Below are 22,000 nucleotides of genomic sequence, written 5' to 3' on the forward strand. Positions count from 1 at the left end.
AGAAATTAAACAATCATCAGAACACTAAGAGATACAGCTTTATTTATTCTATGGAATCTTTGGTTTCTGTAGTTGCTGTTTTTTATTTGACAGAGCCAGAAAGCACGAGCAGCAGGGTAGAAAGGGAAAGGGAGAAGCAGGCTCCCCAATAAGCAGGGAGACCAATGTGGGGCTCATTGCAGGGCTTGGTCCCAGGACTCGGGATCCTGACCTGAGCCTCAGGTACTTAACCGCCTGAGCCACCCAGGTGCCCCATAATCCCTGGTTTCTGTAGTTGTATGAGATTGTACACTAAGTGCAAAGAAAGAAAAATACCTTTGACCTTAAAGTAAAAATGGTAAACCTACTCATACCACAAATATTTTTTTTGAACTTTGAGATGGATTTCTCTGTGGTATGAGTTCTGACTTTCAAATGCTCTTTAAAATGTAAGCTAATTGACATACTGAGGAAGTGTATTTTTTAGAGTGTTAGTAGCATCTGTGGACTGCATACCTGAAGACTTCTTTCTCAATGAGACTATTTTATAATAAAATCTGGTACTTTCATATGATTTATGTGAATTATGTTTGTAAATAATGTGAAATTCCTTCTGTGGTCTCTTACAAAGACAGCTACAGAAATACTCTTAATTTATAGCCCAGATTACTTTTAACATTTATAAAATCTTACCTGTGTTTTTTTAAATATTTTTTTCTCTGTAGTATGCATGTTACGCTATCGGTAAGGATGTACAAGCCATGAAAGCCGTTGTTGGAGAAGAAGCCCTAACCTCAGATGATCTTCTTTACTTGGAATTTCTGCAGAAGTTTGAGAGGAACTTCATTGCTCAGGGTAAGATGACTATTTTCTTGCAAACATAAGCTCATGTGTAGTTTTGAAGACTTCTTTCCCACTCTGAGAGAATTTGCATTGATCTCCAGATGATTTTCCTTCTAATTAGAGAAGAGGTTTTTCTAACTGCCTGTCATGTCTTTGCACTTAACCCTCTGGCTCCTTCCTCTCTGCCTTCAAGTCCGTTATCCATTCAGCTCCCATCTGAACTTTTCCCTTCCTTACACCTGGCATTTTGCTCTGCTGCCTCCATTGCTGGTTCTTCTTCCTTACCCCTCTGAAATGATCTCCTCATGCTTTGGTAGTGTACTGCTTTTGTGATTCATTTATTGTCATCTCCTTTTCTGATTTTGTATCTTCCTGTTCCTACATTGTTTATGTTTTCAAAGGCCTAGTTCCCTGTTCTTTCTGTGCTTCCCCTTCCTCCCCCAGCTTTGACTTTTTCCCTCTACTGTTGACTAAATTCCTATGTATGATCCTTATCCTCTTCCTGAAGCTCTAATCCCACATTGCCGACTAGAATACTTTTGCTTATGCTGCCATCTCCTCAGGCTCAGCATGGTCAGAACCCAAAGTTTTTTTTTTAAGCTGACTACCTGCCTAGCAGTGTGCTTTTCAGTTTGTCTACCTCTTGTAGGAGTGTTGTCCTGCTTAGCCCAAGCTCAGTAATTGGGCATTACTCATAACTTTATTCATTTATTCTCTAGTAACCAAATATTTACTAATTTTTGTTGTTCTTTTTTTTTTAATTTTTTATTTTTTATAAACATATATTTTTATCCCCAGGGGTACAGGTCCGTGAATTGCCAGGTCCACACACCCCATAGCATTCACCAAAGCACACACCCCTCACAATGTCCATAACCCCACCCCTCTTCTCCCAACCCCCCTCCCCCCAGCAACCCTCAGTTTGTTTTGTGAGATTAAGAGTCACTTATGGTTTGTCTCCCTCCCAATCCCATCTTGTTTCATTTATTCTTCTCCTACCCACTTAAGCCCCCATGTTGCATCACCACTTCCTCATATCAGGGAGATCATATGATAGTTGTCTTTCTCCGCTTAACTTATTTCACTAAGCATGATACTCTCTAGTTCCATCCATGTTGTTGCAAATGGCAAGATTTCATTTCTTTTGATGGCTGCATAGTATTCCATTGTGTATATATACCACATCTTCTTGATCCATTCATCTGTTGATGGACATCTAGGTTCTTTCCATAGTTTGGCTGTTGTGGACATTGCTGCTATAAACATTCGGGTGCACGTTCCCCTTCGGATCACTACGTTTGTATCTTTAGGGTAAATACCCAGTAGTGCAATTGCTGGGTCATAGGGCAGTTCTATTTTCAACATTTTGAGGAACCTCCATGCTGTTTTCCAGAGTGGCTGCACCAGCTTGCATTCCCACCAACAGTGTAGGAGGGTTCCCCTTTCTCCACATCCTCGCCAGCATCTGTCATTTTCTGACTTGTTGATTTTAGCCATTCTGACTGGTGTGAGGTGATATCTTATTGTGGTTTTGATTTGTATTTCCCTGATGCCCAGTGATATGGAGCACTTTTTCATGTGTCTGTTGGCCATCTGGATGTCTTCTTTGCAGAAATGTCTGTTCATGTCATCTGCCCATTTCTTGATTGGATTATTTGTTCTTTGGGTGATGAGTTTGCTAAGTTCTTTATAGATTTTGGACACTAGTCCTTTAACTGATATGTCGTTTGCAAATATCTTCTCCCATTCTGTCACTTGTCTTTTGGTTTTGTTAACTGTTTCCTTTGCTGTGCAAAACCTTTTGATCTTGATGAAATCCCAATAGTTCATTTTTGCCCTTGCTTCCCTTGCCTTTGGTGATGTTCCTAGGAAGATGTTGCTGCGGCTGAGGTCGAAGAGGTTGCTGCCTGTGTTCTCCTCAAGGATTTTGATGGATTCCTTTCGCACATTGAAGTCCTTCATCCATTTTGAGTCTATTTTCGTGTGTGGTGTAAGGAAGTGGTCCAATTTCATTTTTCTGCATGTGGCTGTCCAGTTTTCCCAACACCATTTATTGAAGAGGCTGTCTTTTTTCCACTGGACATTCTTTCCTGCTTTGTCAAAGATAAGTTGACCATAGAGTTGAGGGTCTATTTCTGGGCTCTCTATTCTGTTCTGTTGATCTCTGTGTCTGTTTTTGTGCCAGTACCATGCTGTCTTGATGATGACAGCTTTGTAATAGAGCTTGAAGTCCGGAATTGTGATGCCACCAACGTTGGCTTTCTTTTTCAATATCCCTTTGGCTATTCGAGGTCTTTTCTGGTTCCATATAAATTTTAGAATTATTTGTTCCATTTTTTGAAAAAGATGGATGGTACTTTGATAGGAATTGCATTAAATGTGTAGATTGCTTTAGGTAGCATAGACATTTTCACAATATTTATTCTTCCAATCCAGGAGCATGGAACATTTTTCCATTTCTTTGTGTCTTCCTCAATTTCTTTCATGAGTACTTTATAGTTTTCTGAGTATAGATTCTTAGCCTCTTTGGTTAGGTTTATTCCTAGGTATCTTATGGTTTGGGATGCAGTTGTAAATGGGATTGACTCCTTAATTTCTCTTTCTTCTGTCTTGTTGTTGGTGTAGAGAAATGCAACTGATTTCTGTGCATTGATTTTATATCCTGACACTTTACTGAATTCCTGTACAAGTTCTAGCAGTTTTGGAGTCGAGTCTTTTGGGTTTTCCACATATAGTATCATATCATCTGCGAAGAGTGATAATTTGACTTCTTCTTTGCCGATTTGGATGCCTTTAATTTCCTTTTGTTGTCTGATTGCTGAGGCTAGGACTTCTAGTACTATGTTGAATAGCAGTGGTGATAATGGACATCCCTGCTGTGTTCTTGACCTTAGCGGAAAAGCTTTCAGGTTTTCTCCATTGAAAATGATATTTGCGGTGGGTTTCTCTATCCCTACACTTTGAAGAGTTTTGATCAGGAAGGGATGCTGTACTTTGTCAAATGCTTTTTCAGCATCTATTGAGAGTATCATATGGTTCTTGTTCTTTCTTTTATTAATGTGTTGTATCACACTGACTGATTGGCGGATGTTGAACCAACCTTGCAGCCCTGGAATAAATCCCACTTGGTCGTGGTGAATAATCCTTTTAATGTACTGTTGAATCCTATTGGCTAGTATTTTGGTGAGAATTTTTACATCTGTGTTCATCAAGGATATTGGTCTATAGCTCTCTTTTTTGATGGGATCCTTGTCTGGTTTTGGGATCAAGGTGATGCTGGCCTCATAAAATGAGTTTGGAAGTTTTCCTTCCATTTCTATTTTTTGGAACAGTTTCAGGAGAATAGGAATTAGTTCTTCTTTAAATGTTTGGTAGAATTCCCCTGGGAAGCCGTCTGGCCCTGGGCTTTTGTTTGTTTGGAGATTTTTAATGACTGTTTCAATCTCCTTACTGGTTATGGGTCTGTTCAGGCTTTCTATTTCTTCCTGGTTCAGTTGTGGTAGTTTATATGTTTCTAGGAATGCATCCATTTCTTCCAGATTGTCAAATTTGTTGGCGTAGAGTTGCTCATAGTATGTTCTTATAATAGTTTGTATTTCTTTGGTGTTAGTTGTGATCTCTCCTCTTTCATTCATGATTTTATTTATTTGGGTCCTTTCTCTTTTCTTTTTGATAAGTCGGGCCAGGGGTTTATCAATTTTATTAATTCTTTCAAAGAACCAGCTCCTAGTTTCGTTGATTTGTTCTGTTGTTTTTTGGTTTCTATTTCATTGATTCCTCCTCTGATCTTTATGATTTCTCTTCTCCTGCTGGACTTAGTGTTTCTTTCTTGTTCTTTCTCCAGCTCCTTTAGGTGTAGGGTTAGGTTGTGAAACCTGAGACCTTTCTTGTTTCTTGAGAAAGGCTTGTACCGCTATATATTTTCCTCTCAGGACTGCCTTTGTTGTGTCCCACAGATTTTGAACTGTTGTATTTTCATTATTATTTGTTTCCATGATTTTTTTCAATTCTTCTTTAATTTCCCGGTTGACCCGTTCATTCCTTAGAAGGATGCTGTTTAGTCTCCATGTATTTGGGTTCTTTCCAGACTTCCTCTTGTGGTTGAGTTCTAGCTTCGGAGCATTGTGGTCTGAAAATATGCAGGGAATGATCCCAATCTTTTGCTGAGTCCTGATTTAGGACCGAGGATGTGATCTATTCTGGAGAATGTTCCGTGTACACTAGAGAAGAATGTGTATTCGGTTGCTTTGGGATGAAATGTTCTGAATATATCTGTGATGTCCATCTGGTCCAGTGTGTCGTTTAAGGCCTTTATTTCCTTGTTGATCTTTTGCTTGATCTCTCCATTTCTGTGAGGGGAGTGTTAAAGTCCCCTACTATTATTCTATTATTGTTGATATGTTTCTTTGATTTTGTTATTAATTGGTTTATATAGTTGGCTGCTCCCATGTTGGGGGCATAGATATTTAAAATTGTTAGATCTTCTTGTTGGACAGACCCTTTGAGTATGATATAGTGTCCTTCCTCATCTCTTATTATAGTCTTTGGCTTAAAATCTAATTGATCTGATATAAGGATTGCCACTCCTGCTTTCTTCTGATGTCCATTAGCATGGTAAATTATTTTCCACCCCCTCACTTTAAATTTGGAGATGTCTTCGGGCTTAAAATGAGTTTCTTGGAGGCAACATATAGATGGGTTTTGTTTTTTTATCCATTCTGATACCCTGTGTCTTTTGATTGGGGCATTTAGCCCATTAACATTCAGGGTAACTATTGAGAGAAATTTAGTGCCATTGTATTGCCTGTAAGGTGACTGTTACTGTATATGGTCTCTGTTCCTTTCTGATCTACCACTTGTAGGCTCTCTCTTTGCTTAGAGGACCCCTTTCAGTATTTCCTGTAGAGCTGGTTTGGTGTTTGCAAATTCTTTCAGTTTTTGTTTGTCCTGGAAGCTTTTAATCTTTCCTTCTATTTTCAATGATAGCCTAGCTGGATATAGTATTCTTGGCTGCATGTTTTTCTCGTTTAGTGCTCTGAAAATATCATGCCAGCTCTTTCTGGCCTGCCAGGTCTCTGTGAATAAGTCAGCTGCCAATCTAATATTTTTACCATTGTATGTTACAGACTTCTTTTCCCGGGCTGCTTTCAGGATTTTCTCTTTGTCACTAAGACTTGTAAATTTTACTATTAAGTGATGGTGTGTGGGCCTATTCTTACTGATTTTGAGGGGCGTTCTCTGAACCTCCTGAATTTTGATGTTTGTTCCCTTTGCCATATTGGGGAAATTCTCCCCAATATTTCTCTCCAGTATACCTTCTGGTCCCTTCTCTCTTTCTTCTTCTTCTGGAATCCCAATTATTCAAATGTTGTTTCGTCTTATAGTGTCACTTATCTCTCGAATTCTCCCCTCGTGGACCAGTAGCTGCTTGTCCCTCTTTTGCTCAGCTTCTTTATTCTCTGTCATTTGGTCTTCTATATCGCTAATTCTTTCTTCTGCCTCATTTATCCTAGCAGTGAGAGCCTCCATTTTTTATTGCACCTCATTAATAGCTTTTTTGATTTCAACTTGGTTAGATTTTAGTTCTTTTGTTTCTCCAGAAACGGCTTTTATATCTCCCGAGAGGGTTTCTCTAATATCTTCCATGCCTTTTTCGAGCCCGGCTAGAACCTTGAGAATTGTCATTCTGAACTCTAGATCTGACATATTACCAACGTCTGTATTGATTAGGTCCCTAGCCTTCAGTACTGCCTCTTGTTCTTTTTTTTGTGGTGAATTTTTCCACCTTGTCATTTTGTCCAGATAAGAGTATATGAAGGAGAGTAAAATACTAAAAGGGTGGCAACAACCCCAGGAACATATGCTTTTACCAAATCAGAAGAGATCCCAAATTGTGAGGGGGGAGAAAGGGGATAAAAAGAGGTTCAAAAAGAAAGAAAGGAAATTAAAAAAAAAAGAAAATTAAAAAAGAAAACGAATAAAGAAATGTATAAAAAAGAAAAAATATATATATATTTTATATATATATATAAACTAGTTAAAAAACGTTAGGAAAAGGTAAAAGTTAAAAATTAGCAGAAGAAGGGAAAAAAAATGAAAAAGAAAAAACTTAAATTAACTGCAAGACTAAAAAATCACAGGGAGAAAGCCATGAGTTCTGTGCTTTGCTTTCTCCTCCTCTGGAATTCTGCTGCTCTCCTTGGTATTGAAACCACACTCCTTGGTAGGTGAACTTGGTCTTGGCTGGATTTCTTGTTGACCTTCTGGGGGAGGGGCCTGGTGTAGTGATTCTCAAGTGTCTTTGCCCCAGGCGCAATTACACCGCCCTTACCAGGGGCCAGACTGAGTAATCTGCTCAGGTTTGCTTTTAGGAGCTTTTGCTCCCTGAGCGCTTTCCGTAGAGTTCCAGAGGACGGGAATACAAATGGCGGCCTCCTGGTCTCCGGCCCGGAGGAGCCGAGAGCCCGCGGCCCCACTCCTCAGTGCGCCCTCAGAGAACAGCGCCCAGTTACTCCCGTCTGCCTGACCTCCGGCCGTGCTCCGAGCTCACCGAGCCTGCGGCCGGTTCAAGGTAACCCCGAGCTGTGAGCTTACTGTCGGCTCTGTCTCTGTAGCCAGTTTTCCCGTTCTAATTCCCGCAAGCTCTGCGACACTCAGACACCCCCGATCCTTCTGTGACCCTGCGGGACCTGAGGCCATGCTGCCCCCGCGTGGGCTTCGCCCCGGTTTAGCCTCTGGAGCGATGTCCCTCAGCGGAACAGACTTTTAAAAGTCCTGATTTTGTGCGCCGTTGCTCCGCCGCTTGCTGGGAGCTGGCCCCTCCCCCCGGGGTCTATCTTCCCGTCGCTTTGGATTCACGTCTCCGCTGGTCCTACCTTTCAGAAAGTGGTTGTTTTTCTGTTTCTAGAATTGCTGTTCTTCTCTTCGATCTGCCGATGGATTTGCAGGTGTTTGCAATCTTTAGATAAGCTATCTAGCTCATCTCCTGCTAGCTGAAGTAGTCTCAGCCTGCTGCTTCTCCGCCATCTTGACTCCTCCCCCCTAATTTTTGTTGTTCTCATTTAAAATAATCCTCTTCTGGTTTCATTTCCATTAGTGTATCTTAGTCCAGTGTTTCTCAAATTTGAATATGCTTTTGAATCAATTGGAGATCTTGTTAAATTGCAGATTTTGATTCAGTAGAACTAGATGGGGCCAGAGATTCTTCATCTGGACAAGTTCTTGGATAATGTGGAAGGCTATGGATCTGTGACCAACTTTGAATCTTAAGGCCTAGTCTAGACCTTTGTCTCATCATCTTGGTCATTGGTGCCAGCTTTTTCACCACTTTTCCTTACTCTGTATATCCCTCTAATATTTGCCAGAATAAACTTATTACTAATTGTATTGATTGTGTTTCTAGTAAAAAGGCAGTAACGGTTTTCATTACATAGCACATGTACAATTTTCAGGTTGTTTTGATTGGTCTCTCCCTTGCCACTATTTTTGACCTCAGTGGTACTAAACACAGATGTGTTAACTTTGGAATAATGCATCATGCTCACTACACTCTTATATTTACTTGATGCATTTCTTGTTAACATTAAACCCAGTTGACATTTAAGGTTTTGTAAATGTCTGTACTGGCCTCCTTCACATTTCATCTTTTCTTCCTGGAAAACTGCCTGCAGGCCTCTCCCTTTTCTCTGATTCCTAATGGTACTTACTCTCTGTACCCTCACATACATTTGGTTGCATCTGGCCTTAAGAGACCCAACTGCTTTGTCTTTTTTGTTGTTATTGTTAATACTTGATGCTCACAGTAGTCCTATATAGTGGAATAAATAATAACACTGGTAAATTGTAAGTAGTTTGCCTTTATTCATTCAATTTCAATTTTTTCTAAGGTCCTTATGAAAACCGCACTGTCTATGAGACTTTGGACATTGGCTGGCAACTGCTCCGAATCTTCCCCAAAGAGATGCTGAAGAGGATCCCTCAGAGCACCCTGAGTGAATTTTACCCTCGAGACTCTGCGAAGCATTAACTGCTACTGCATCACTGGCTTGATACACTTGTGAAATACTGGTTCTGTTTTCTTTATTCCTTTTGCACTCCCCCATTCCCCCATCTTTGTGTTGGAGTTTACGTTGTTACCCTGTAATTAAAAACAAAGAATAGGTAACATACTGTGCCAGTGTTGCAATGTTTTAAACTTCTAACAGACTTTAAAATATCCCCTGTTCAGAAAACCTGGATCATCAGTGCTGTTTTTAAAATAGCTACAGAGATGGAGGTGAAGTTTTCCTACAGATGTGTGTGTTTGTACATAGTGGTGTAGTTAGTTGCCTAATAATGTCTCATTATATGGGTCTCCTTGACCTTACCTCTCAGCCCCCTCCAGAGTATCACTGTCTGAAGTTATAATGCTTTGATCTGCAGTTTAGAGCCAGGATCAGGTCTAAAAGAAGCCACCTCTCTGAAGAGCCAAGGGCCTCTTCCCTGAGCATTTGTTTTTGGATTGTTGCTGTGCCCATAGGTCTGTGTTGCTGCTCTAAGCAGACGGTTTTTACTGTCCACCTGCTCTTTCCTATTTAATGCCTAGATTAGAGAAGGAGTTTCATTTTTCTCTTTAGTCATTATGAATTGGGATTCCTGTGTCTTACTGTTCTCCCTCCCTCTGAGTAACAGAATCCTGCAGCTTTTGCACAGCTGGCATTGATCTGATAGTAGTGAGATGCTGTGTCTTAATGATCCTTACTGGGTTTCCTTACAGAGAAATCGTAATTAAAATAACTAATAGAACTGTTGCTTGGAAAGAGTGGGGGTACAATAAAAGAAAGAAAAACCCATATCCATTCTACATTCTGACATGATAACAGTGGTTTAAGTTTCTCAAGTGTTTACCAGATGCTGAGGGCAAGGTGGAGAGGAGAAAGTTCTTCTGTGTATGGATATTTTAAACTCTGTTAGAGAGCAGCCTTTGGAAGATCCCCTATTTGATCCTGTTTTCTGACCCATCTCTGCCTTTTCAGGGTAACCTTGTGGCACAAGTGATAACATTTAAAAGCTTTTGCCTTTAATTCTCGCTCCTTCTTGCTGTGAGTTCTGAGCTGTCTCTGCACTTCTGCCATGTCTACTGTTTGGTCTCTTTGTGTTCTTTGTTACTTGGTGCAATAGCAACTTCTCTGTGCATTCCATCTTTCCAGTTATGTAAAGTTCTTCCCTTTTTTCTCTGAGGGTATAGGGGGTGGGGTGGGGAGTCAGCATGATTATATTTTAATGTAGAAAATGTGACATCTGGATATAAAATGAAAATAAATGTTAAATGGAAGTTACCTAAAGTGACTCTGTATCTTCTAATCAGGAAAGCAATATCAACAAATGGATATATAATATATAATAATGCACCTCTTTGATTTATAAGTTTTGAACATCATAACCAGTGTTGTGAGCCAGCCCCCTGTGTTATAGGGACATGGCCCAATTTTTATATCCTTCTGTCTTCAGGCTGCCCTTTCTACCCTTTCAGGTGCTTTCCACAGTAATAGATCTTCCAACATATACTATATTTTGATCCAAGCTTAAGAGTTACTACAGGTGTTGCATTCTTTGTTTCAAACCTATCAGCAGTGAGTGATAGAGGATGGATAAATAGAAAATGAAATACATATTAAAGCCTTGCTTCAAATAAAATCTTAAATAGATGTCCAGAATATAAAGAAAACATGCTGGTTAAGGACCAGTGTGTGTGGCATCACGGACATTCCATTTCTCTCCCCTCTTCAATTTTAGGAGATGTAGACAATCAGGCAAGAGCTAGGTAGACCTGTGTTCTAGTTCTGGTTCTGCCAATAACTGGAGGACCCTGTTTCGTTTTTTAACAAATTTGAGTCCTTTTGCCTAGATTCCTTTTAAGGTTTATTAGAAGTACCAGAGATTCTGTGTATGAGACAGTGTCTAGTACTAGTACTCCAAACAAGACAGTGCCTGATCCAGGGTAGGCCCTCACAATAGGCTTTTATTAATAAACTTTTATTAAGGTAGATTTGACTTACTATATAATTCTTAGCAATAGTTGACTTAGTAGCACCCTTGTTACTTATTTTTTTTTTTTAGTGGAAACATTTTCTTAATACAACTTTTTGTACCAGCAATAAGACCTAATTAAAGGACCAGTTAAAATGAGGTCTTTAACATGGACTCCCACTGTGATTATGTCATTTTAAAAAGGGAATGTTTCAGTCAGCTTAAAATACCTGGGAAGAGAAAAGGTATCTTCAAAAGGTCAGCCTAACTAAATGACTCATTAAACATTTATTGCTTGCAATTGACTGTCACTTCAGTTTGTGAAATTTCATGTAAGTGAAAAAATGTTCTCAAACTAATAAATTCCTCACCAAGCTGTTTTATTTTCAGATGTTTGAGGTCAACAAAGTATTGTGTGCTTTTAAGATTTTCTGATCATTAACACCAGTAAGGGAAAGTTTGCTTAATCTATAAACAACAGAAAATAGTCTCCAGACCAAACTAAATATACCATTCGTAGACTACAAGAAAAACTTGGAAAGGGAATTCTTGAGGGAAAATTATCCCTTGCAGAAAACTTAAGTACAAAGAAATGGGCTTTAAAAATGAAAGTTATGTGCCTTACTCAGTTACCAACTCTAGTTTTATTCCAAATCCTGTACCAAGTTGGGGTTGAACACCTGCCTAGTGCTTAAGTGAGCAGGTGACTTGTTTAGGAACAGTGAGAAATCACTTTCAGTGACTAATCAGTGACAGAGCTTTGTATACTCAGCAAGAACGGCAAAACCTGCCTGGGAAACTTAGTAAATGTTTTCGGACACCTGAACAACCTATCAGTCTGCCTGTCCCTGATCCGTCTGCTACAGTTCCTGAGGAAGGGAAAAGAAGAGATTCTGCCTGTGGCTATATCTGAGGTTGAAGACACAAATGAGCAACACTTCCAGTTGTCTGGTTCCCTTCATTAGAAGCCTGGGGATCCCCTAGTCTAGAACAGAACATCCAGCCATTTGCTCTGATGAGCAGCTGTAAGTAGTGCGCATATATTTGACCACTTCCCAAAAGGATTACATCTCCAAAATCAAAAACCTTTTTATACATGTAACAGATCTGCGACTTATTCAAGTGAAAATAAGGAAGGGCAGAACATGAGCTAGAATCCGGTCTTTTAAGTTAATCTAGCGCTCTTTCCATAGTGTGATGTTAAAGTTCACTTCATAAACTGAAATGGCATCCCCGGATTGTGTCTACTCGAAATCAGGAGTTTACATTGTGACTAGAGTTCCAGTATTCTATGGGTCATAAGAGTGTGTGGTGAATGTGAACAAAAGGCCCTGAGGGGCTGGGGTCTGGAATTTCAGGGCTCACACCAAAAAGTTCAGCTTTTTTGAGGAGAAGTAAGACCAGGCTCTATGTGTGGACTATAACCTCAAGTGCGTCTTGATTACTTTTGAGCGTCATATTCTTCACGTCCACAAGAGGGCAGCAGCTCTTCACAGCCCTGTACTGGCTCAACACTGCTCCAGACACTTCAGCGGCAGCAATAGGCCAATCAATGATTCATTGAATCACATGGTGTTTTTTGGACTACACATTAACCTGGGGGCTATACGGGACCATGCTGTAATAAAAACAAACCAAAATCGGTGCCAAGAGCCCAGGACTGGACTCAGAAGTTCTGGGTTAGAAGGATTTCGGAGGTCCAACTTGCCTGATAATTGAAGGCCCTTTTAAACATCAAAAGCATGGAAACCTGGTTCTGGTTAACGGAACTGTCTCAGGAGGCAGTCTGTTTCAGGAATTAACCTCTCTGATGGTCGGGTTCCCAAGTCAAGGTAAATTTCTCTATAACTACCTTTTTGAAATTTTATTTTTAACCTTGGCCTGTCCCCCAGGGCTCTTCCATGTGATAACCCTACATGACTTTGAAGATAGTTGCCACTTCTAAGAATTCTTCTAATTTTCCTAGTTTCCTTACTTTACGGGTGATGGAATTTTTTACCTCTTTAGTAAGTGAATAGGATTAGGAACCATATCTAACCTCCTAGAACAGGAATCTTTGTACTTCTGTTACTAGCATTCTGAAGGAGAAGTTCTCCAAAACAGAGGCTCAGCTCATGATAATCAAGTACCCTTCCAAGCATATAGCTGGAACCAAAATCATGGAAACACTGTACATGGTCTTTGGGATCAATTCCCATTGAGGCAAGTACTCTGATTCAAGCTTAGGTTACTGGAAATCTCAATGTGCTCTGAGGCAAGACATTCTGTTCTCTGGTTCTATTGTACTTTCCCCTAGGATCTGCTTATTCTGTAGTTCTCAGGTGGAACTCAAGCACTAGGCAAGTTTCATTAATGGTTTACCTAATAGATACTCACTGTACAAGTAAAACTCAAAAAGTACAGATAAGGACAAAGAAATAAAAATCCCATAATCCCCACTCAGAGAAACAACACTGTCATAAAGAATACCTTAACAATCATGGCTTTGCCAACTGTGGCTTTGCCCAGTTAATCTCATTAAGCCAAAACCCATGGCAATTATGGCTTCTTTCTCCATAGATTCTATCAGATTATGAGAATCATGTCAACAGAAGGTGTGGTTAAATTACAAACTCTTAATACAGAACAGCTATATGTTTTAATCTGTGTGCTATCAGAGTTAACACAGCTTGTAACAACAATAATTTCAGATAAAGTTCTTTTGTTCAGATTTCTTCAACTACCATGAAGGGAATTACGGTTTCCTGGCAGTACTTCTTAAGAGCCCCCACACATTGGCCCACTACTTCTATCTCCTTCAGCTGCTTTGATCAAGGTCACAGGCAGGTGTGAGGAAACTATTTTCCATTAGCTGTTTTCTGTGCTTCTCTTCCCATCATGAGACCTCAGGAACCAGAGGAGTCAGGCTGAACCCTGTGGGAGGGCAAGGAAGGAGAGCAGGCTGAGGTATGAGGAAAGCTAGAAGCCCTCATCCTATTGGAAGGCAGAGGCAGGGTAAATGCTGAAAGGTTTGTATTGCTCATTTCTGGGCCATCTAGAGAGTGACTTGAGTCAAGAAGTGTACCCCCTGGCTTCAAAAATGCCAGGCACAACACCTGCGTGTTTTGCCAAAGATTCTGAAAGACAAAAAAACAGAAAACAAAACGAAACTACACAAGTATGAAAGAGGTTTTAAGTTAATAAGGGCTGGCATAGAGAAATTTAATCACAGGTTCAGGCTGCACACCATAGTTTACAGGAGAATCTGTTTTGACAGATCATTGCCTGAAGCACTGGAATGTGCCCTGGACCATTGCAGGTCATAGAGTTGTAGATCATGCAGGAGAATGGTTACTCGTGTGTGTGTGTGTGTGTGTGTGTGTGTGTGCGCGCGCGCGCATGTGTGTGTGTTTTACTAGAGCTGTATTAATACATAATTTACATGTCATACAGTTCACCCATTTAGAGCATGCCAGTCAGTGTTCTTAAATATAGTCACAGAGCTGTGCAGCCATCACCACAATCAATTTTACACATTCCGTTATTTCCCCCCCAAAATTTGTACCAATCCGAAGGCACTCCCTATTTCCCCCAACCCTATCAGTTGCTGTGGGTTTGCCTATTCTGGACATTATACATAAATGGAATTATGTAATAAATCATCCTTCGTAACTGCTTCTTTCACTTAACCTAATGTTTTTAAGTTTCACCCATGTCTAAGCATGTGTCATCTTCATTTATTTTTATTACTGAATAATATTCCATTGTAGGGGTGTACTACGTTTTATTTACCTGTTCACTAGTTGATGGATGGGTCTGGGTTGTTTCCATGTGGCTCTTCTAAATAGCACTGTTGTGAACATTCATGTACAAGTTTTTATGTAGACGTAGATTTCATTTCTCCTGAGTATATATCTAGAAGTAGCATTGCATTGGTGAGGCATGTGGTGACTCCATTTAATCTTTTGAGGAACTACTGTTTTCCAAAGCAACTGCATCATTTTACATTCCCATCAGCCATGTGTGAGGGTGGGATTTTTTTTTTTTTTTAATGCCAAAGAACTCTGTTTGCTTGAGAAGCGAGTGACTTCTAGAACTCAGAATTCTTACTATGAGATCAAGTGCTTAAGTACAGTCCAAACTAAGAGACATAAATGCTGCATCCTGCCTTTTTACGTAGTTGCCTAAGAAGATGCACTTACCAAGCACTCATACAGTTTAAAGACTATATAACACTTTATCATAAACAGACCATATTTCCTCTATTGTCTAACACTTGGGACAGTTCTAATTTTCACTTATGCTGTGATGAATTTGTTGGCATGTAAATAATTGTCTGTATTCTGAGATACTTACTCAAGATATTTCCATAAGTATAGGAAAAAGAATACAAACATTACTAAAGCTCTTGACTTGTATTGGCAGACTGTGTTTAACAAATATTTATGACAGCTTATGGTCCTACCATCAGTGTATGAGTATTCATTTCACTGTGCCCTCACCAGCACTCGGTGTTCTTTCTTGCTAAACAGAATCAGAAGCAAAACCTTAATTTTATTAAGAAAAAATTCCATTCAAGTAACATATATAGAAAATTACATAAATCATTAGTGTATATAGCTTGATGAATTTTCACAAAGTGAACACACCTATATAACCAGACACAACTCAATAAACTGGAAATTTCCAGCACCTCAGAAGTTACCATTATGCTCCCTTCCAGTAACCCAATCATTCCCCGCTCCCTCCCCAGGGAAACCACTATCCTAACTTTTAATATCATGGAGTAGGGTAAGCTTTGCTAATTTAATGCATAAAAATACATATATTTTAATAGTTGAAGGAAATCAAGTTACCACAAAATTCCCAACCTTTTTAGCCATTTGTGTTTCTTTTGGAAATCCAGGGCTTTTACTTTGCAAAGATATATTTATTTCAAGGTCACCCATTGGATGGGGAACCAAGAAACCCACATGATTTCTAAATCCCAGGATCTCAGATTTGACCTGGGCCAGTGTGCCATGCTTCTTGTGCCCTGTACCCCTCTTAGGAATCCAGTGGGACTTTCTAATCATCTTGCTTAGGTGTTGAGGGCTTTTTCCTTCCCCTCATATATCATCAGACCAACCCCCACAGAATGCCACTCCAGGATTCTAAGCCAGGATTCCAAGCCAGAATTTTCACACAATGAATGAAACATTTTACCCAAGACAAGACCACTGCTAAACTCTACTCCTAATCAATTTCTCTATAAGTGACGAACTCCTTTCTAGGACAGGATAGAATAAGTATTAGGAAGCCATTGCTCTTTCCCCCCACAGACCTGGGTAGAAACCTGGAATGGAAGAACTCCTGTTTTTCCAGGTCTGGGAACACAGGATACATTTTTCAGAAGATTCTCCAGCCCTGCCTTGTCTGCTCAGTTTCCTGTCTTTCTCTTACACTAAAACCCAAGAATGAACATACCAGAAGTGATGTCACCACAAATTAGAACAAATTAGGAGATTAGAACACTTACTTTTATGCTGCTACCATGTAAAAAGAAGAAATAAGGAAAATAGTGTTTTCCCCAGAAACTCTTGGATGATACAGTGTATTGCTGTTTTCAGCACCGTCTCCCAACCCCAACGAAACCCACCATACCGTTGGGTTTTTTACAACTATCCTAAGATAGGCCAGGATAACCTTATTCCTTTTTATCCAAGAAGTAGAGAAGTCAAATAATTACTTGGATTTGCTGGTAGAATAAGAACTGAAACTCAGGGCTCCTGAAATCTAGTTGCATACCTTTCTGGCATTCTATATCTTGGCTGTGATGAGGAGTCCTCAGACTGGCAGCCTAGTGGGGGTAATCATGGGGTTTGGAGAACAATGGGTCCAAGAGGAAATCTACCACCAAATTATCAAAATTTAGGCAAATTATTTACCATCTCTGACCCTGCTTATCATATAAATGGGGACAATACCTACTCTAAACTGTTAGATTAAGTGAAAACACCACCAAATACCTAGCAGAATATCTAGGTTTGAATCTCTGTTTTGCCTCTTTCTTGTTGACTGAAGTACTGTTTACTCTCTCATCCTTCATTTCTATGTGTGTAGTAGTATGCCTTTTTTTTTAAAGGAAAGATAAGAAAAGCATTTTTTTTTAAATTGATTATCAACTGATTCACAGTTATGGAGAAATTTAATGCCTCCACCTCAATGAACAAATCAGTTAATTTTAGCTTCCTCAACTATAAATCAATTGGATCAGGAGTCATCCCTATAATCATCAGGTGGTAATACAAATCAAAAGTAAATGAAAACTACTTTATAATGCATGATTAAAAACAAAGTAGAAATATCAAGGCTTCATGTTTCTTAAGAGTTTATGACCTTAAACCTTGAGTATTCAGAAGAAGCTAACACATCTCTTGTATGGTGAGATACTTTCTATTTTATTAGTGTCATCACTGAAGCTAGATATTAAGTAACTCACCCAAGATCACATAGATGGTACACAAGTGACCTGGGTTTAACTCAGAGTTTGTTCTCCAAGACAATGTTTTTTAGAATAAGAAGTTCATGAACAAGACCTTAAGTCTTATTAGAGAAATAAGACCTATAACCATAAAGGTGAGTCATATGAGTTTCTTAGTGGGCTACCAGGATTATATTCCTAAACAAAAGTGTTTGGGGAATGAAGAGGTCAGGACTGGCAACTTTTGTCAAAGAGCAAAACAAAATATCACATAGTGACTCTGTACTGTCTTCTCTCCCCACCCATCACCATCACTCCCAACCAGATCAGCAGAGAGACCTCAAGAGAGCATGGGACCTGGGACCTGGGAGATCTGACTATCCTACCAACCCAAGAAGGCCTCTCATCTCTGCTATGTGATATCTCCCAAGGACCAGGTCTCAGAGGACAGAGATGGCAGTGACTGAGAGCCCTCATAGCTTCAGGGCAAGATAGGATGCCGAGGCTTCTGAGGGACACAGGAAGGTGTAGGAGCAGGTATCAGCTCCAGAAAGACTTTGCCCTTCAAGCTCCAGTGAGTTTCGGTGGCATAGCTCTCTCCCTTCCAAGAGAGGGTGTCTTGCCCCAAGAAGTTCTCAGAAGGCAGCCTTGGCACAGCCCCAGGTAGCAATTGGACATGCTTGAGAGAGGGAGCCCTAACCCCAGCTCTTGGACCACAAGCCCCAGCCACTGCTGCTCACGGTTTGATCATCAGAGATGTCAAATGTTGGGTAGGCCCTGCATTTCAGGTAATGCCTGCTTCATCCTCAGGTTGGAAGCTGTGAGGAGACCATGCCCTGTTAACCTTAGCCAAGATAGATCAGCACTGTGGCCCTGGAAGAGGCAAGTGACCCTGTCAAGTAGTAAAGGGACGAGGGCAGAGAAGGAACAGACGAAGGGGGTGGAAGGAGGAAGAAGGAAGGGAACAGTCTGTCTCTCCTGCCTGTCTGAGCACCGAGGATGCACTGAGACCTAGACTGCCTGATGTTTTTTTCCCAAGTCCCTTAGCCCACCTTCCACGGGTGGTGCTGCAACTTTAACCTTTCCCGAGGCCTCCTGCATCCTCATGGGGAAAGGGCCTGTTAGATATTATTGGTGGGCACTGTGTTATATATACTTTCTCAGGCCCCTCCCCATGATCCATGCAGAAACACCCACTCCTATTGTACAGATGAGAAAACTAAGGCTTGTACTATAGCTATCTTGACCGCAGCCCCACTGTGAGTGGGGTGTACCAGTGACAGTCACCACATCTGTGCTGATTCCCAATCTCTAGGTTTGGGAGCAGAGCCCTGCCTAGTCTTGGGTGCGGGCTTTGGCTCTGGTTTTAGGGTTGGAGGTGAGCCAGATGGTGTTACTGTGTTACTGGTGTTACCGGGAGCAGGAAGCCCCTTCTGCCAAAGGGATGTCTGTGCCTTCTAATGACCAAATTCGCTCACTGATTCTTATCAAAACCATCCAGTGTCCTATCCCCTTCTTGTAAAATAGCTCAGATGCCCCGAAGGCTGCCCGGAAGAAAGCTGCCTGTGAAACAAAGAGTCCCTCATGCCTTCCTCCCCTCCCCCATCACCACAGCCCCTGTGGGGACAGCAGGTATCTAAGCAAATGGCAAAGCAGGACCGCAGCTGCCGCCCAGCACATTAAACACTGTTTTCTTAATTCTCTCTCTCACTAAGTGGCGATTACCCAGACTGCCTGGGGGCTGATCCTTCCAGCCACCTGACTTGAGCCTGTGCTTCTCGGAGCAGCTGTCGGGCACACTTCCGGCAGGGGCAGAACCAGGCGGCAGATGCTAGGCACTGATTATTCTGGGGGTGGGAGGGAGGCTGCATGGAGGGGCCCTCATTTGCACTTCAAAGGGGGACAAGGCCCCATTGCTCCACTCTTGGGACCTGGATCTATTCTGGGGAAAATCAAGTTGCTTGGAGTGAGTTATCCACTGTGGCCCACCCCTTCCCTAACTGGGGGGAGAGCAGTTTTAAACGAACCCCCGCCCCCGCCCCCGAATTAAGGGGCACTGACTGGAGACTCCCAGGTCCTTCCTCTATCTCGACGCTCTGCTTGGATGGGGTTTGTTTCAGTCTCCACTGGGCAAGAGCAGCTGGGGGACCAGCTCCCATGCTGTATTGATGCCCTTTGATCTCAGACCTCCCAATAAGCCCTTGTTATGGGTGGGCTTGTGTCCCCCGCAGAGATATATTGGCGTCCTTACCCCCACTACCTTATTTGGAAATAGGGTCATTGCAGATGTCATTAATTAAGGTGAGAAGACCCCTAATTGGATATGACTGGTGTCCTCAAAGAAGAGCAGAGAGACACAGTGAATGCTGGTGAGGGAGGGACATGGAGGAGGTCAGGGAGATGCCAGCAGAGGTGTGATGGTGCTAAGGAACATGTGCGGCTGCAGAAGCTGGAAGAAAAGGAAGCGTCGTCCCTTGGTGGGTTCAGAGGGAGCAAGACCTTACTAACCCCTCGATTTCAGACTTCTAGCTTCCAGAACCGCGAGAGAATAAATGTCCATTCTTTCAGGACACCCAGTTTGTGGTGTTGTGGTGCTCATTAGGCAGCCCTAGGACAGTAACAGACACCTGAAAAGGAGGTGGCATTATCCTTATTTAACTAAAGAGGAAACAAGCTCCAGAGCTCCCCTGACTTCCCTGACTTCCCTGACTTCCCCAGGCACAGGAAGCTGAAGTTCTGGGGCCTCGCTATCCACACACCAGCCTTCTTGGCATAATTTTGCAAGGGCCTCCTTATAAGCCCAGAGCACTCTGTTGTGGAGGGAACAAGCCCTGGCGCCCTTGCCTGGCCCCCATGGGATGGGCCTCCTGGGAATTAAGGTACAGTAACAGCACCATCCATGGTGACCTAATGGGTCAGAGGGAAGGCTGCTGGGATCCAAGGGTGAGGTTACATCCCTACCCACAACCCGCGCCGCCCAATCCCCCAATCACCAGGAAGCTGAAGTTTTCTTTCAGAAATGTTGCCCATCAGCATTCCAGGGAATGCAAGCCAGTTTGGATAAGCTCAGGAGATGCAGATTGGAGCACAGTGAGGGGGAAAGACAACCAAGGCAGAGCCAGGAGAAAGTGTTCCAAAGGTCATTAGCTACATGGGTGACTGTGGCAGTGTCCCAGTCATTCATGGTCCTATGAAATAGGGATAGCATACATCACAGTACAGGGTTGCCATGGCTTCTGTGGGGCATGGACCTGAAACCATGTAGCCAACATGCTTTTCCACAGGGTCCATAGTTCTGGGCTCCCTCCTTTCTGTGCCTCTGAGAGAAAGGAGGGACTGTTACTGTGCCTGTCCTTTTGGGGACACAATGGGGAGAGGATCCCTCCCCAGCACAGTCCTGGCCCAGCCTTCTTTCCAGGATGCTGAAGCAGACTTCATGATTTCTACTCACCTCATTAGGCTATTGCATGGAGAGACCTCAGCCCTCCCCAGGCCAGTCTCCCCACTGTCACAGTCATTTGTCTTCAGGCCTTTTCCCTATCCTCTATGTAGAGCACAATAATCTGGAAATGTCTACTTCTTCTGTTATTTACCGTCTGGGATGGCTTCACCAGGCAGCCCAAGGGTAAGAGACTTGTTATGTACCCTCCAGATCACCAGGACCATCTGGGTATGGGAAGCCAGGCTCTTGGAGTTAAAGGGTTTGCTCAAGGTCATTTGGGGAACTGGCAATGAAGATCCATGGGAAGTCTGACTCCACATCCATAGCCGTCTGCCAACTACTAAACACCCAGTGTGGCCAAGAAGTTGCTGGGCCAGCTTCTGGGCTACTGCTCGAGGTTAACTACAACCGAACTGGCAAGCTGGTTTTTGGGCAACCCACAGAACAACACAACACAGCACAACCCAGCACAACCCCCCCTGAGCCCTCCTTCCCTGGCCAACTCTAACTCTGGTTGGACTAGCTGTCCTGTGTGCACCTGAAGTTCCGCCATTGGAGAATTGCTGGAGACATCCAAGGATCCTGAAAAGTGTGTGTCAACTAAACACAATGGAAATACTCAACAAATGTTCCTTCTGTCCTCTGTAATCTGTCCAAGTTTATAAACAAGTTTGGTTCTTGGCAGTAAGCATCTCTGAGCATCTGTACAATTGTATTTTGGAAGCAGGAAGGGGATAGTTGTGAATGTAGCCTGTACTTCAGCTTTACCCAGGACCCTTGGTTTGGGTCTTGGTGCCGTCCATGAGGGCTTGGAGGGTGCCTAGAGCCCCCACCGCATCCATAATGCTTTGGTTTGTGGTGCAGTGTTGGGGGGGGGGGTGGCAATTATAAGGATGCAGAGAGGATGGGGAGAAGGGAGCATAGGGGACATGGTGTAGGCCATGGTAGGTGGCCCAGATTCCCCCTCTAGGAAGAGACTCATTCTCTCACCTGCTAGCAGTGTAGTGGCTACAGCTCTCAGAGGAGTCCCTCTCTGAGATTTGCCCTGGGCACCAGAGAGCTTTCTAGACCATAGCCACACTCCTTCCCAGGGGTCCCCAGGTGATGGCTAGGATGGAGGGACAGGTGAGAAGATTGCATAAGGCCCAGCCCTCTCAGCTCATCTTGCGTGAGGATCTGCTAAGGCCTCTATTGTGACTGCCTTAACGTGAAGTCCTCCCTGCAGCTGTAAATTTCAATAACAACTTAAAAAACATCTAGAAACTAAAGAAAAGGAACACTTTTTT

General features: G+C 42.1%; 1 protein-coding gene and 1 long non-coding RNA gene across 2 annotated transcripts in view; one reads left to right on the forward strand and one right to left on the reverse strand.

The window, feature by feature from the left end:
- ATP6V1B2 (ATPase H+ transporting V1 subunit B2) overlaps positions 1–9,285 on the forward strand; it is a 31,382-nt gene extending 22,097 nt beyond the window's left edge. The window contains exons 13-14 of the mRNA XM_032332073.1: positions 705–834; positions 8,709–9,285. Of these exons, the coding sequence (XP_032187964.1) occupies positions 705–834; positions 8,709–8,848 (270 nt within the window). The 3' untranslated portion in view covers positions 8,849–9,285. The remainder of the gene's footprint in view (positions 1–704; positions 835–8,708) is intronic.
- A 4,157-nt stretch (positions 9,286–13,442) lies between these two features.
- LOC116584142 lies at positions 13,443–21,324 on the reverse strand. The gene is made up of 3 exons (XR_004283063.1): positions 20,266–21,324; positions 14,602–14,724; positions 13,443–13,743 (listed from the first exon to the last, which is right to left on the reverse strand). It is a non-coding gene; the product is annotated as an uncharacterized LOC116584142 (long non-coding RNA).
- Between the last annotated feature and the right edge of the window lie 676 nt (positions 21,325–22,000).

This window comes from Mustela erminea, chromosome 2 (assembly GCF_009829155.1).
Source record: "Mustela erminea isolate mMusErm1 chromosome 2, mMusErm1.Pri, whole genome shotgun sequence".
Classification (NCBI taxonomy): Eukaryota; Metazoa; Chordata; class Mammalia; order Carnivora; family Mustelidae; genus Mustela; species Mustela erminea.